The sequence below is a fragment of the Silurus aristotelis genome (genome assembly GCF_946808225.1).
Source record: "Silurus aristotelis genome assembly, chromosome: 2".
Taxonomy (NCBI): domain Eukaryota; kingdom Metazoa; phylum Chordata; class Actinopteri; order Siluriformes; family Siluridae; genus Silurus; species Silurus aristotelis.
Window position 1 is genome coordinate 11,600,323 of NC_139575.1, and position 17,836 is coordinate 11,618,158.

Consider the following 17,836-nt stretch of genomic DNA (forward strand, 5'->3'; position numbering starts at 1 on the left):
CTGAAGATGGAGCCACCAGGTAGGAGGAAAGGAGGAAGGCCAAGGAGGAGGTTCATGGATGTGGTGAGGGAAGACATGCAGGTAGTTGGTGTAAAAGAGGCAGATATAGAGGACAGGGGGGGATGGAGACGGATGATCCGCTGTGGCGACCCCTAATGGGAGCAGCCGAAAGAAGAAGAAGAAGAAAGTCCGACATATTTCAATGACCAAGTAATTTCAATCCAAAAATAAATCTTCTAGACTCTGACCACTAGAGGTCACTCTAGTATTGTAATAAGTAGCACCCTGAAACCATGCCTGTTTGAAAGCAAATACTGAAAAATGCCTTCATCCAGATAAATTATGATGTTTATATTGTTCCACGGAAATGTAATCAAGAATTGTTAGCTTCATAATGCAGCAACAATGCAAATACAGCCAGAACTACTCATAAAGCTCTGTCTTTATGTTGGAGTAATTGAATCCGAGCTGATCCTATCTGTTTCCTAAAGCAGGAAAAGTCTTTAATGTCTGTACTGAGAGATTATCTTTTCCCCCTCTGTTTTGTTTTTCTCTATGATTACTTTTCCATTGTGTTACCTGCAGACATTTAATGATATTATGTAACTTAACTCTATTACTCTTCAGGCTCTTCGGTCTGCTGTCCCTATTTATTTACATATTTGACAGACCCATTCATCAAGTGAGTATGACATTATGAGCATATTATTAACAATTCCTAGGTAGACATTCATTTGAAAGCAGTAAACTCTTTCTAATTGAGTTTCAAGAAAAAGTGTGTGTGTGTGTGTGTGTGTGTGTGTGTGTGTGTGTGTGTGTGTGTGTGTGTGTGTGTGTGTGTGTGTGTGTGTGTGTGTGTGTGTCCACTAACAGATTGTTACTTAATGCTTCTCTGTTTTGTCTTTGGAATCTTTCTGTATTGTTCAGGAGCAATTCACCAATCTGTTTGCCTGAAATATGAACACACAAAATTCCTTTTTATATTTTGTAAAATCCTCAAGAACACAAAGAGCTCTATAATACGAATTATATATAGATTCATTCTACAACAAAAAACAACAATTTTTTCAAAAAAATGTTTTTAAATACATGCTTAATTAGTTACATATACTCCAACCTGCATTCGTTGAAGTCTACGTGACAGTCACATCAAGCACTCCAAACCTCTCATGTGATGTTTCAGGGACGGATGCTGTGTCTAGCTTTAGGGAACTAGGCTATATTGCATCAGGTACTGAAAGCAGTATGACCTTGGAGTGAAAATGAGGTAGAAAAAATATGAGACTATTAAGAGAGGTAAGGCTGCTATGAAAAAAAAAAACAAATAGAAACAAGGAAATCAATTTTGGAGCATACTTTTGAAACTGTTGCAATAATTCAGGACTTTTTGTGTCAGACATTAGCAGAGGAACAGGTATAGAAATTATAAACTGCAAATGTCCAGCATAATTTGGTGGCATCTGTGCTCAAACAGCTGGGACAAAATGTTTAGTTTAGCAGGTTCAATTGGTGGTAAATCAAACTAATTACAAAACAGGGTTGGACTCATAAAAATGTATGTTCTGTGTACAGGGGTGATTATACAAACTCAATATTACAATAACAACTGTAAATGAATTAGTAGCCTGGGACCCTGTAACAAGCAGATTTCATGCCCAGGCTGTAAGTTTAAATTTGTAGTTGCCCACATGATGTGAATGTGAATCCTTTATTGTCATTCTGCAAGTGCAAGTAGGTATTCAGTTTTCCATTAAGCTGTTTTGTATATTATAAAAATACATAAAAAATGTTTTTATTGCAGATAGAGATATATACTGCACACCTGTATTTTGTACTGTGTGTGCAGATATTCACTGTATTTCCTTAAGTTCACAAAGCACATGTATGTATCAGCCACTTAATGTGCAGCACAAAGGTGCTGCTTACTACATTCAGTCAGCTCAGTTAGACACATCAACACAAAATACAGGCACTAGTTGAATATTATCTGTTACATGGTGCAATGAGCCAAGGAATTCACGGACATTGACCTATAAATGATGACTTAGAAAAAAAAATTCCTACACAGTGTTCTAGATAATGATACTGTGCTTCAATTTTCCAAAATTCTTGGTCATATGTTTATACATTATGTTATCTTCCAATGTTCAGCCTGATCAATGAGGATTCACAGTGAGGCATGGGCTCACATTAGAGTGTCCCAGTGTCTAGGCAATGCATTAATATTCAGTCCTATGTGTTAAGTGTAGGCCTATATTTATTGCAAATTAACTACAATGTGATACAGTAATCATTTGAAAATGATTTCATTCCTACCACTTCTCTCTAGCATTAGTTGTATTATAATAAATATTTAATATTTTATTAACAGTACCAGTCAAAAGTTTGGACACACCTTCTCCTTCAGTGGTTTTTCTTTATTTTCCTTATTTTAAACATTGTGCATTAATTCTGAAGACATCCAAACTATGGAGGAACCTGTATGGAATTATGAATAAAAAAAAAATGTGTTGAATATCCCAGAAAATGTTTTTCAATTCTTCAACGTAGCCACCAAATGCTTTGCTTTGATGACAACTTTGCACACTTTTGGCATTCTTTCAGTCAATCTTATGAGGAAGTCACCTGGAATAGTTTTCCAACAATCTTGAGAAGTTCCCAGAGGTGTTGAGTGCTTGTTGGCTGCTTTTTTTTTTTTTTTTAATAACTCTCTGATCTAACTCATCTCAAACCATCTTAAGTGGATTTAGATCGGGTAATTACGAAGGTCATGTAATACAGCATTCCATTCCTCTCCTTCTTGAACACCTTTTTATATACACAAGACAACCGAATGTCCTAAAACACATTAAGAAGGCAAGAAATGTCAATAATGAACACTTAAAAAAGGCACACATGTGAACTTAGAACCATTCCAGGTGACTACTATTAATGAATCTGTTGAGAGAATGCCATGCGTTTGCCAAACTGTCATCAAAGCTAAATGTAGTTATTTGGGTAATCTAAAAATTAGGGCTGTCAATCAAGTAAAATATTTAATCGCGATTAATCACATGGTTGCCACGAGCTAAATCGTGATTAATCGCAACTTAATCGAAAAATTTTGTCTGTTCTAAATGTAGCTTAAATTAATACTTTTCAAGTTTTTAATACTCTAATCAACATAGGCATGGGCAAATATGGATGTTTTAAGCAATTGTATGTTTTTACATTTACAAAATATTCTTGTAAGTGTTTTAAAGTAATTATGGTGTTTTAAATTGTGTGAATCTTCAGGGCACCAAAGAGAACTTTAGCTATAATTCCACATACACGGTTTTAATCACAGGATGTGTGCATTACAAGATTTTGGTGCTTGATTTGAGACTTGGCGCATCAGTAAATTATTTTACTAAAACAAATATTTTACAATTATTTTTTGGTGGAGTTTTTTTTTTTATTATTTATTTTTTTTTATTTTGTACATCAGAATAAAAAGAGGACGTCCTAAATAAATGTGTGTTGCGTGGCAGGTTTTAATTTTGCCTCTTTTATATTTTTTTATTTTTATCAACAAAAAAAAAAAGAATGTGTGCTGCATTATTTGTTCGTTAATAAGATTAGTGCTTTTTTTTGTTTACTATATAATTCCATCTGTGTTCATTTATACTTTGGATATCTTTATTATTAATGTGCAATGTTGCAAATAATAAAAAAATAATGAAAAAAACGCTGAAGGAAAAGGGGTGTCCAAAAATGTGTTTGGTACAGTGTGTACATACATATATTACTCTAAGTCAGTGCTTCTCAATTATTTTCTGTTACGCCTGCCCTAGAAAGACGTAAACATTTCGCGCGCCCCAACTCTGTGCCGCGACTGTAAATAGTATAATTTGTCTATAAAACTGTTATAAGTACACCTCTGCATAACATTGTATCTTTGTTAACATTAAAGAAAACAAAAAGAAAGAAATATTGATCAACTGACAACAAAGAATAACTTTATTAACATTGTATTTTACTATTATACTATTTGAGAAGGACTGCTCTAATTGAAAAGTATGTTTGTGTGTGATTACGGTAGTATTTAATTTTTGTTGAGAGAGATATAGAGGGTGGGGTTATACTAGGAGGTATACGGTAATTAACTCAGTGCAGTGTATGTGAGTGTTTTCAGCTCTGGCTGTCATGCAGGTGGAATTTGCGTCTTGGCTTCTCACTCTGCACTGGGGCACAACAGCAACTGACCATCAGATTCAGAGGATTAGTGATTTCCTATCAGATTTTAGACATTATTAATTCTCCATTTGCTGTTAATCCGCTTTTCTACTGGCATATGATGCTAAACTAACAAGGGTGTAATTATTGCTGCTGCTGCTGCGCACCTGAGGATGGACATTAGATCTAAAAGAAATCAACAGAAGACTGTTTTATTCTTGTCACTGCGTAATTCTTGCCATTTATCGTGAATGGTGCAACGCGTTTAATAGAATGATGAACGAGTGGTGAGAATGGGCTCTGTAAGCGCGTGTGAATGATCCTGGTCTGAAACCAGCCTTCCAGCATCGACCTTACAACACGATCTTAGAAATCGTCGTGAAAAGCGGTTCTTGATTTTTATTTTTTTTAAGACCACATTATCATCATCATGGAAGAAGTTAGTGGCAGTGAATGTGTGCCCGATCTGAAGGAGCTGGAAGTGAAGATAGGGAGGAAGACGCCTGAAGGTTTGCTCAGGTGGATGCGGCAGGAAGCAGCGCAACGCGGCGAGACGAGCAAAGTCATCCGGCACGAGAGCGCAGAGTGCGGGGAACATGGACTGGATGAGAAGATCAGGAAACTCAAAGTCGAGATGGTGAGACTAGTGTCTGGTCTGGTATCTTGATGTGCATCCTTACTGGCTGTTTTTATTCTTCAGCATGAAACTTTGTGCACAAAATGCTTTCATTTGAGTTGCAATCCGGATTACAACCAGCACTAAACAGTTTAACAGCTTTTTACAATCAGAAAGAAAACATTTCACATTACTTCCGTTGAGTCTCAGATACCAGTCTGATCTCTACAAAGTAGATCCATCAACCAGAACACCAGGATTAAATGTGCCCAGTAGCCCATCTGTTGTAATTTAGATCTTGTCATCCATCCTATCTGCTTTTCATCAGAAGAGGAAGACCACTATAAAACCACCGCTGGTCTGATGTATGGATGGTAGACTGCTCTCAGTCATATGTGGGTAAAGGTAGCAGTCCAAGCACCAAAAAAGACCTTTGGGGTCCAAAGGGAATCCCAGGCAACCAACACTGTCTTGCAAGTTAGTGGGGATAAGAGGCAATAACCTGTCAGAGGGGGCCACATTTTCTGCCTGCAACCTTGGTATAGAGTGGACTATCAAAACACCAGAGGTTTCCCTAGGTTAGCTGTGTTCTTGTTGAATACTCATGTTGGAGCACAGCCTCCATTTGCTGTTGAATCAGCAGAAGGGCTCAAGGTTGCCATGCAACAACAGATCCTTTAGAACTGAATGGGTTGGGATGCTTCTGTGCCACAATGTGTGAGTGTGTTATAATTTGCTAATATTATCTAGAATTATTAGTCAGGAATCGTACAAAGTAGACACCTGTCTTTTTTATTTATTTATTTACATTATTTTTAACTCTGCTTTGACAATTTTGGTTCTCTGATTGATCTGACTCACTTATGGAACACATGGCTCTGCAATCCAACCTCCTGGATTAAAAATTTAACCGTAATAATATGGAGAATAATAATTTATTTCAGGATATGTACATTACAATATTAAGTGGGAATCTGCCCATTAAAATAAGGGATTGTACACACTGTGTTAGTTAACACAGTTAATCATTCGCTCTCACAACAGATTTTCAGGCCGATATAGGCATTAGACAGCAATAGGCATTTCAAACGAAGGTGAAGCAACGCTTTATTTAAAAATCAAACTATTTGACTGCGCAGTTGTGGGTTTCTGGGCCAGATGAATGTCATTGCGTTGAAGTAAGAGCTAAGAAAATCTTGAGAGTTAATTTTAGAGTCTAAAATCTGGAGTATGTTGTAGCTGGCTCAAAACATGAAATTCAAAGAGGTGTTAGTGGAAACGAATCAGAATCAACTGGAGAGAAAGTGAAAACATTACGTGTATGAAAATATTAAAGAACAGGACCATGATGATTGATTATAATTAGTGTATGACCTAGATACACCTCATGCACACACAGCTGTGATGGCTATATAGAAAATTAAAGAACACCACCATGATCGCTGACCAAAATGTACAGCCACTTGTAAATTGTACAAAATTAATGTCTGGGTTGAGTTACATAAAAAACAATAAGCAGATTGTAATGTTCTTAAGTCTGTACCAGAGATTAGTCTGCACCATAGTGATAGAAAGAAATGAAGAGTATGGCAACTCATTTGTGAAACATAGTGGCATGAACCTTTAGGCTGGGATTGAACTAAGGATTTTCCTGACATGAACAATTTCATATAAACATACGAAAATCACCAATCATAACCCCTTTCTGTACAAGTAGACATTCAATTTTTTTTTATTTTGTATAGCTGGTATATATGTATTGATATCTACAGTCTTTATCTGAGCTGCTTTCTTTACCATCTTATATATCTTATATATATATACATAGGATATATATATATATATATATATATATATATATATATATATATATATATAGCTCACATTCCACAAACCAGTCCACCCACATACTGTAAATAAAAGGTGCAGTACTTATTACTGTTCTGCACCAGTGTATCACAGCTCTACACATTGCAAAGCTGTAGATACAACACCTGATTTACATACATTCATACTTACAGTACTACTTAATAGGAAATACTATATACTATAATTACTATATAATCAAACCAGATTCAGAACGGCAAAGAACTAATTTATGTAAAATTGGTTTTAATGTGATTTATATATTTTTGTGCATTGATAGGATTAATGCTTATAAATATAAAATATTTATTAAATATATATTTCAAAAGATATTTGAAATCTGGGGATGCATACATCCATTTTGTAAAAGGAAAGAATGTCTAATTCATAGAATGTTTTTCAATAACTAACGAAATGCACATGATCCATCAGATTCTCACATAATTCTACAGGTAAATGGCTCAAAGAAAAATAAGCCCTGGATGTTACCATACTCTTGAATGAGTGGGAAAGATGTCAAGAGCCAGTGGAAACCCATTATAAATATTGCATCTGTCAGCCTTATTTTCGATTAGTCTGGACATCAGTATTGATTAGGCTGTTTGAAGATCAGAAGGATCTCTGCCGCTCCAGTTTGTTTGTTGTATTGTACACCGGGTCATGTTGTGGTTTTAGATTAGTGGTTTTTAATCCTAATCTTGTGGAACATAGTCTTTACAAATTGTGGTGTTTGGTTTTGACTCAGCTCATGAAAAGCTTGGTAATTATCTGACAGTTTGCATTTTACCAGTACGCTTCCTCTTCAGTGCATTCTCACCTATGGTGCAGTTTCTTACTCCCTCACATATTAGCACTGTGCTGTTAGAAAACATAAAAATGTGCTGAGCAGAGCTGGGAAGAGGAACTACAGTTTAATTCATGGGTAAAAAGGTAAGCTGAGAAGATCTGCAGGCCATTAGAGACTTTACATTCATGTTGAAATACCGATATAATTATAATAATAAGAATGATCATAATCATCATGATCATCATCATAATCATACATGATACATTTTGTATACATTTTTTATTATTATCAGCTCAATATTATTAATATTTTTTCTTATTCGTATAATAATTCTTTTTTTTATAAGTTCAATTATTTACTAAAGGTAATAATAATTAAAATTTAAATACAGGATAAAATGGGTGTATCCCCAGAAATCCACAGTACAAAGATGCGAAATTTGAGATATGTATTGTCATCCACATGCAGGACATAATCGTCTCGCACACTTTTTAAGGAATTTATTTTTGTTGCACAACAAATACTATTTCTGTGACCTACATTAAATATGGTATGCATGAACCATCACTTCATAAAACATTGCATAAAAAACAGGGCTGCAAAAAGTTCAAACCAAAGAGACAGATGGTTGTTGACCTGACCGAAGCAGGAACCTAATATTAAAAGATACATATGCAGTTTTGAAAAATTGCTATTAAAGACCGTTTGACTGTAACAAAAACAAATCACATGTCTGAAATAGTTGGAAATTTGCCTAGAATTGAGCATAGAAGGTAAGGATCTATGAGCATGCAGTCCCTCTGCACAGCAAACATGAGGTGAAGGAGGAAAACCTTCCAATATTTTATAGTTTATAGTTATATGCTGATTGTAAGTGTTGCAAAAAGAACAGTTGAGTGCGTCAAACTAGATGTAGCATCAGAACTTTATCAGTCATCATTGAACCCTTCAGTGGCATCATGGGTTGTGAACAGATGGAACTGAAATGCATGTTTTTGCACACACTGGCTGAATTTTTGCCAACAAGAGTGAACTGCATACACGGAAAAAAGCAACGAATACCCACTGTAAAATATAGCAGTGGCTCAGTAATGCTTTGGAGCTGTTTTGTGGCTGGTGGTTATGAAGATTGATGGCACCATGAATGCACCAGAGTCCAGAGTTTGTCTTTGCCAGGGGGTCAGACTAAGCCAAAGATAGAGCTTTTGAGATGAAGCATGAGCCAATCACACTTGATCAATATAGAAATTAGTAAAGAGACCCACCATTTTTACAATGACAATGTCAATGGATGTCAATGGAAAAAGGAAGTCCATGTGCACAAACCTAAGGATATAAACAGACCTAAAATATAATGCCTTCAGGAGTGGACCATGAGCCATCCACGAGTGTCTTTAATCTTATTAGACAAAGCAGGAAGATGCTGAGTGCTTTTGATCTCTGGTTAATGGTTTTAAGACACATCACAATGTCTGAGATGCAGTATGGATTTTTTGTTCTTTTCTTAACAGACCAACTGTTGATAGCTGAATGTGAGCATTTTGACAAATATATAAATTACTGACCACCCGAGAAAAGCCTGTGGAGAAAATCCACTTTCAGAGTACCTTCTTTGGGAAGTGTATTTACTCACTCAGTGCCAACAGCGATTTCTGTTAGATCAATGCTCTTTCTGTTAAAGGGGAGCCTGATTGCAGTTTGTGCGAGATTATCTACAAAGAGATGATATTTGTCCTAAGCAGTGGTGAGCTAGCTGTCAGTGACTTAGACCTCATGCTCTGTGGATATGACAGCCTGTTTTGCTGCAGTGTGTGACTGCAGTACATTCACCCCCTGACTGGCTGAAGGCCTGAAGAATGTGATGTCTGCTTTTACTCAGAACAAGCTGATGTTATGAGCTTTTAATGTTTACATTTCTTAACCAAAACCTTAAAACTCTTTTCGAATAAAATATAAATAAAAAGATATTTTGGATAAAATAATTTCAAAAGCAGTGTTTTGAACACCTGTGCACTATGTGACACATATGACAGCAAGTCCTGCATAAGTGCAAGTGTTGCATAAGTGTTTTCTTTTCATACTCCCACTCTCCCTGTCCTTTTTAATCTATCGCTGCTGCACAGATGGAAAACACAGGGGATGGTGTGAAGACAGATGGAAGCAATGACTCTAGTTCGATAGGGACAATGAGAAGTGCTAAGTAATTGCATGGAGGATGAAAGACAGTATAAGCGAAGTGGTGCAGCTACACGGAAAAGGGTCTTGTCTTTCATAATTAAATGTAGTGTTATGTATCTGTGCAGCAGAGTACGTTGAGAAAACAGTATATGCTGAAGGATTCAGGGATTGATGTCCAGTCATGCAGCGTGATGACTGCAGTTTGACATTGGGCTGCCTGTGACGTCGATACAGACGTAATATAGTCTGTAATATTTGCGCAAAACAGTATTTCATACTTTATCTTGTCCTTCTTCCTGACATACTTTCTGACCAGTAACTCAACAAAAAATCTACAGTATATAGGAAGATTTTACAGCTAATGCTGTATAGGGACATTGTGTACCAAAAAAATATATATATACATGAACACATTTGACCCTGGTCTGTGGTGTGATACTTAGCAGAGCAGAACACCTCAGCAGGGAAAATGAGAATTCCAGGGATTAGCCCTGGATCCATAATGGAAAAAATGGAAACTGTCTGGCTGTGAAATGAAGAACCTTCACCCCCTGTCTGCTCCAGACGTAGCAATATGTTGTCTCAGACGACAGTGACGGAACTGTACTAATAATCCTAGACTCTGACTAATATCCATATTTATTTTTATATACTGATAAAATATACCATGTATACAATCATTTATATCTCACTACTGTTGAACCACAAGTAAGGAGGACTGCAAAGCTTTAAGGCTTAGACAGAATATTTCTAGACATTACTCATGTATATAGTTTAACACGTGTGGGTTTACAATACTCATTGCAGGCAGGGAGAGTTGGGGAAGGGGAACTTAACCACATCAGTGCTGAGCCAGGAAGAAAAGTGAATTTATGGGCAGCTCGAATTTGCTTTAGACTAAGGCATAGAGCCAAACTGATCCAAACCCAAACCCTGAGAGAAGAATCCAGTCATCAGAGCCCATCTCAAACACCACCACTTCTAATGTTATTTCTGTTTCTTTCTCTCTGTCAGTCTTTGGTTTTGCTGTCTTTACTGTCTGCACATTACTCATTACATTATATTACAAATCAATCAATTACATTGCATTATATTACATGTATTTATTTGACAAATACCTTCAAAGAATGTAAAGGAATAAAGGCTTTTTTTAAGAAGCCAACAGTGACTCTCTTGGGATTTAATTTCTACTTGCTTTTTGCATTTCTCTACCTAGTTTTCACCCTGACTTGCAAAATGCCAGGTTCTGCACTACTATGTGTGTATACAAAAGATTAAGCACACAAAAATGTATTATGATGATTAAATCATCTTAATCTCTTCAGAATCTGGTTTTGTGTTCTGCAAATTACTAATACAGGCATGAAGTATAACTTAATTTGTTCCCTGATTTAGCTGCACAGTTTCCTTTTTATTAATTAAACTTTTACTGTGGTGAGAATTTTAGTAGAGCATACAGTAGGTATTTTTTAATGTAAAGCACATTGGGAGTTAACTCAAGCGATGAAGACCATTAAATTTCAAATGCTAAGTGGAAAGTGTTATTTAGTGTTGGTTTGGGAATCGAGTTTCACAGACTATGAATCTGAGGTACTGGACTCCCTTTATGCCCCCCTTTCTTTTTGCAGTTTCCTTCTATTTTTTGCATTTCTTTGGGTTTTCTCTGTCTGTTTCGCTCTGTTCAGAATCTCATTCAGAATCAGTTTTTTATTTAAAGGTACCTTCACTCACCTCTAACTCTAATCATAACTTTTGTAAACACAAGGAAGTATTTTCAAACAAAAGCACTGTATTATTTCAAATGCATTGAAAACTTTTCTATCATTATGAGGAAATTTGTTGCTTTTAGCAATGAATACTGCTTAATTTGTGTAAGCACACACACTAACACACCATTTTTGGTGGTCTTTTATGTGTTTCTTTTGTACTGTAATTAGAAATACTGACATCAGCAGTAAATAATGCAGTAACAAACCATTTAAGGCAATGTTTCTTCTTCATCTGAATCTTTAGTGTTTTCCTTCTCTACTAATGAATTTTTGGATTTTTATTTTACTAGCGTTTCACTGTTCACTCAGTAACACATTCAAAGACATATAATGCTAGAACCGTACACTCAAATTGACGTTACTTTGTGCTTGTCTATAAAACCAGCTACCTGTATGGGAAAACATAGGATATTTGGCTGAGAATGCAAGGCAGCGATTATAGATAAGCTAAAACAGCCTGGATATCAGTGGGGAGCTGCCTAAGTGCATTAGCGTTTAGGGAAAACATGAAGCTCTAAAGAGATGCCTAGCATTTTTTGCTATAGACTGAGCTATCTGTATTACATAAGCTCATGTTGAGTTCTTCTGGCAGGCAGAGCAGAGAACATTACAGCAGAAATCATCTTTAAAGTTGCTGGATGTAAGATGTGGGGTTACTGTTAGATGCTACTTGTGAAAGCCATTCTACTGAACTGCATGGATTACTCTATGAGTGGCAAGTCAATACACATTTAAGGCTACACATGGCCATGTGCCAAACCACATACTATATGTTAAATCATATTTCTACAGAGTAAGTATGCAGTTTACATATTAAAGATATCAAGTGTATATATTTGTCTTGTCTTAATACTGTTACATTTAAATTCTCTCATCTTCAACAAGTTTGTAGCTAGCATTAGATGACTAGCTCGAAGCGCTCATTTTATGATCTGTATTCTGGTCAGTTAGTGGCTTGTTTATGCACAGTCACACTGATCTTTGATGCACAATGTACCCAAAACATTACATGTGAGACAAATTTACAAAAGCATAAGTACAATACTCCAGCACTGATACCACAAACATATCTGACTTTGCTCTTCTGTTTCTATCTTTACAACTAAAACTAAATCAGAAAGCACACAGACCTATCTGCTGCATTTAACTTTTACTTCAGGTTTAAAACATTATTGTAGTGATTAAGTAATACAGAAAGCTTCAGTAACAGTGAATGCAGGATATAAAAATACATTTAGCACTACAAAGATTACACAATGGCTACCAGCAGACCAGGAATCCCCATGATTTAGACACACACTCATTGTAAGCTTTTAAATGTACAGTTTTTGTATCATACAAACCCGGTCATTTAATTATTAAACACTATATGGCTCTGGTTTATTTCTATAGAGCTTTTCACAACAGACATTGTCTCAAAGCAGCTTCACAAAATTTAACAGTTAAGGTGAACAATGTGTATTTACCCCCTGATGAGCAGCCATGGCGACTGTGGCGAGGAAAAACACCCTTAGATGTTATGAGGAAAAAACCTTGAGAGGAACCAGACTCAAAAGGGGAACCCATCCTCATTTGGGTGACATCAAGAGTGTGATTATAGTCTTTAAACAATACAGAACACTGGAGAGTGACACTAAACACTAAATACTAAATACACCTAAAACTAAATAAATATGATAAGCACATGTACATACAGTGTTTATATATTTTTATTTCGAGTATCCTGTTTTGCATTGTATGGAATAAGAACTCTGTTACAACCTAATTTTCAAGATTTACAATCTGCCTTACACAAAAACACAAAAACGATTTCTTGAATGTGTTGGCAGATGAAATGTGATCAGAGAATATTACATTAGTTTACAAATGTTTGGAAATGCCAGTCAATACTCTCTTTTTATCTCTTTATTGATTTAGCCTCGAGAGGTTACATGACTGGTTCAATGTGAGATAAATGCTTTTATGGTTATAGCACTTTATTCCTATGTTTTAAAAGCTCTTCGCCCATTTAAGAGCTGACTAAATAATACAAATGAGTTTATTACTAAATTGCTTTATAATATATTCATAAGATGTACTTTAAACCTTTACACCTCATAAATTTCACACATACTGTGGTTTTATCACTAGATTTTAGAATCTGCTACTAAGTGTATATAGTGTATAAGTAGCACTATCCGCATGCTTGCTATTTATTTATTTAAGAAATAATGTCCAGTGCTGGAAGAGGTTCACTACAGAGAACTGATGTTGTCAGAGGGATCCATAAATTTCGAAAGCACTTACTATAATGATCCTTTTTTCAGCATAACAGCCAAAATCATACTAGGATTACTACTAATCTGAGTATACCAGCTGGTGAAATCGTTCTGATTTAAATAGATATAGAGCAGTAGATTACCTTTTTATATGTAAGGAATAACATGACAGGGCATATTGATAGAGGAATCAAATACAGGGGGTGTGATGTGGCATAATGAAACATAGATTTTCTATAATAGCATGTCTAAAAGTGTTTTATTCCTCAATTTATTAATGAACACGGCACAACTTTAACTGATTATACTTATGTTTAAAGTGGAACAAAGAGACAATGGATATTCCTGCACAATAATGGATACTATTACTATAGAAATGCTAATACTAGAAAGAACACATTCATATACACTTGTGGATCATAGACAGTAGGGATGGTAAGATTCATCGATTTGCGTCTGTTCATTGGCATAAAAGTTAATGATGTGAATCAACGTTTTAAAAAAGTGTGCATCATATTGCCATTTGTATCACGATATATACTTTTTAACATATTTGCATCGGTAAAAACATTATTTATTTGTAAAATTAAAGGTTATAAATGATGTACTACAACTTTAAAAAAGGTCTGAAGATAATACTGCGATAGATTGTGATAGTATATATAGAGAGAAAAAGAGAGAGATGAGATACAGTGTTTAGTCCGCTGTGGCTAATGTATGAGTTTCACCTCCCACTGTTCAAAATACGTCGGTGTCCTAGATGCAGTAGTGAGAAAACGATCGGCAGAAGAGGGCCAGGTAAGAACAGTGAAGCTAGTGTATATCACGATCGTTTTTCTTTTTTGTAAAGCATAAAACAAATCTAAGTGTTCTCTCAGTACCACTGCTGCTACATAATTATGATTTATCACAACAATACAGAGACAGAGTGTCATTAAAGTCAAATAGAATATAGATTAACATGGCAGAGGTAGAGCTGCGTCTTTCTGGAGACAGAACAGGAAAGAACATCTGGTTTTATTTAATGTTTTTGTTTTATTAATTTTTTTTTATTTTGCCCTACAAAGGCCTGTTTGTGAAAGAGCCATGTGTTAGAAGTCAGAAGGTACTTAAATAAATTTGTACTACATAGAATTGCTTAACATCATATTTTTTGCACTGAAACATTGTGTTGAATGAAATCAAAATCGGATCGCACTGCATCTTAATAGGTGTGAATCCTATCGCATCACATCGGTAACTGCATGTGTATGTTTAATGTATCGTATCGTTGACTATGAATCGAGATGCGAATCACATCAGCCTCAGTTATGGAGATTCACATCCCTAATAGACTAACTGACCTGCTGATAAACCCACTGAATTAAGTGTTGATTTAGTATCAAAAACACTGAAACATCATGTCTTCTATTTAAATGGATTTTCTTTTTTTTTGTCTCCTATAATGTTAGGCTCATCTTCGGGCGGTTGATGTGAAAATCCTGCAACAACTTGTGGCACTGCACGAGGGAATCGAGGCAGCAAAATGGCTTATGGAAGAGCGTGGCATGCTGACCAGCCACTGTAGCAGTCTGACAGGCAGTCAATACAGCCTGGGAGGCAGCTGGAGCAGCCTACATGAGCCTCATGACAAGCTAGACAACATCTCCATTGGCAGTTATCTGGACACGCTGGCTGATGATCTGGATGAGTACTGCACCTCCAGTGGGGCAGAGTCTGTGCTCTGCTCTGCCCCACCATTGTGCACAGACAACTCTAAATCTGCTACCATGAAACCCAGTGGCCCTAAAGAGGACGTGAGGCCTTCCACCAATGACACAAGGTCTTCCAACAATGACTCTAATCAAGAAGAAGCCAGTAAGAGTAATGGAGTTAATACTGGTGTCCTGGATAGTGCAGTTTTAAAACAAGACACAGACTCTCCCAAAGCTCTTGCTGCTGAGAAGCTGGCTAAGACTTTGAGTCCTAAGGGTAAGATATATAAGAATGGCAAGGTGGAGCTCGAAAGCTGCAAAATGAATGGCAAAGTGCACTTGGAGTATGACGCACACTGGCGCTGGGTGCAGTCACAGGATGATGTGACATTTTTGTAAAGGTTTATAAGATCCCGCCAAAGTTGCTGATTATATTTTGGACTTCAGAGCCTCATCGGACAGACTGATTTTACTCTTGGATCGGTTCACAAAGTATATCCTAACATAATTTTAAACTGAGATATGATGTCAAAGATCCCAAGGGGCCAAAGCTTAAAAAGCATGATGTTTATATTTGTCTTCACAATCATTTATCTGTACAGATGTTTATCTATCATGCTCAGCCATTCCCATGCCTGGTGCTAGAATAGCTTTGCCTTGTTACAACTTAGTGCTTTTCTTGTTCTAATACTTTTACAACGACTCAGGAAGGACCTAGTAATTATGTGATAAGTTGGACGTGTGTTAGTGCAGAAAAACTAGCGGAAATGCACGAAAGGTAAACACCAGGACTGGAGCTGGGAATTGCTTATTGCAGCATTTTATGAGTGAGTGTAGAATCTGGTCTAGCAGTAGTTTCTCCAGTTTCTTTAAATATTTTTTTCAGATAGTGTTTGATAAACACAAGCATTTTCAGTGTTAATATCCGATGTTAATATTCAGTGTTGATTATTAGAATTTCCTCTTTTTTTTTTTTTTGGACCAATATAAATTCAGCCTTTTTTTTTTTTGTGCTTTAGTTAAAATAACCAGGTAAATAATCATTATAAGAAAAATAATAAATTCTTATTTTTCTGAATCCCAAAAGACTCAGATAGGAATATTTGCAAGTTGAAATGTATTAAGTATTTTAGAGAGGACCAAAGTTTTTAGCTATAATAACACAAGACATAGTGATATTTTTCTATTTATATAGAAGTTTAAATATAAATATAATAGAAAGAATACAGCGAGTTTATCAGTTTATCGAACTGTTTATCGGTTGATATCACGTATTCAATTAATGCATATTAATATTATTTTTGCAACAGTACATTGTGGAAAACCAATGCTCAGACTATCAGGCTCCAGGTTGGAATATGCAAATAGAAAAGAGAATAAAATCTACTTATTTTAGCAAAAAACTGTTTAATAACTAAAGTTCGAGATTGAAGGTCATGAAAGGTCTTAAATATTGCTGTACTGGTAGATTAGAAATTATTTATTTGTAAAGACACCACAAACAGCAACAAAAAAAATCAAAGAGCAAATTTTATCTGTACAGCATCGTGCAGTCAGGATGATTTCATTGTGAACATTAAACTGTTAAATATGCACCTATGTGAAAATGCTTGTGCAATATGATGAAATGTATAATCAGTGATTTTAAATATATATGTGCGTAATGAATCGATTCTGATAAATGTGGCCTGTTGATTTTACGCTGGATAATGTAAAAGCATTGTGACCAACTCTTATGCAACCATGTGTTAGTATAGAGGTCCATTAATGTAGTGAGATCATTCTGATTGTGAATGTAGAGATCTGAATGCATGAACATGTGTTGGTTTGTGTATTTGAGTGGTCACACTGCTGTGAATTCTGCATTAAAGAAATAGTAATAATAATTTTTGAAAAAACGAATTAATTAAATGCAGTTTTGATTTTCATGTTAACCAATATTAGTGCCGCTGGATGTGGTTTTGCCTGTTTAACTTATGCAAAGAGAACTGCACTTCTGTAATAGTTTTATGTAAAGAGGCTATAAATACTATTTGACATTTAACATGTTACCTAATAAATGGTGATGTCTGACCCAAGTCGGTTAGTTTAAGAAGTTTGTGCTTTGGAACATACATGTCTGAAAAGCTGTGAAATTGTGATCTGGTATAGTAAAGAAATACGGGGGAGAATTAATGTTCCCGATGCACTGGAAGTTGCTCTCTCTTTCTCCCATACACCCACACTGAATGCTAATAATGGCTGTGCTTCCAGGAACAGTTTCCATGACTACTGTCAGTGTGTGTATGTGTGTGTCTTTGTGCATATGACTGTTCAGCAGGGGTGGACAGTAATGAAGTAAATGTAATTCTCTTAATAGTTTATTTTTCGCATATCTGTACTTTACTTAAGTATTTCCGCTTGGGGAGACTTTTACTGTAACTTCACTACATTTAAAGTCAAATATTCTACTTTTTACTCAACTATGTTAT

General features: G+C 35.7%; 1 protein-coding gene across 1 annotated transcript; it reads left to right on the plus strand.

The window, feature by feature from the left end:
• The first annotated feature begins 4,089 nt into the window (after positions 1-4,089).
• Positions 4,090-17,443, plus strand: lurap1 (leucine rich adaptor protein 1). Its single transcript, XM_083567686.1, has 2 exons — positions 4,090-4,834; positions 15,123-17,443. Exons 1-2 carry the CDS (start codon positions 4,628-4,630, stop codon positions 15,762-15,764), a joined length of 849 nt encoding a protein of 282 aa, XP_083423812.1. The 5' UTR covers positions 4,090-4,627; the 3' UTR covers positions 15,765-17,443.
• Positions 17,444-17,836: the final 393 nt, after the last annotated feature.

What these genes read in the sequence shown, in the direction of transcription:
- lurap1 (XM_083567686.1), top strand. Translation starts at nt 4,628, where the DNA reads ATGGAAGAAGTTAGTGGCAGTGAATGTGTGCCCGATCTGAAGGAGCTG. An exon ending in GGAAACTCAAAGTCGAGATG is followed by an intron (nt 4,835 to 15,122) that starts GTGAGACTAGTG and finishes CTATAATGTTAG; the next exon opens with GCTCATCTTCGGGCGGTTGA.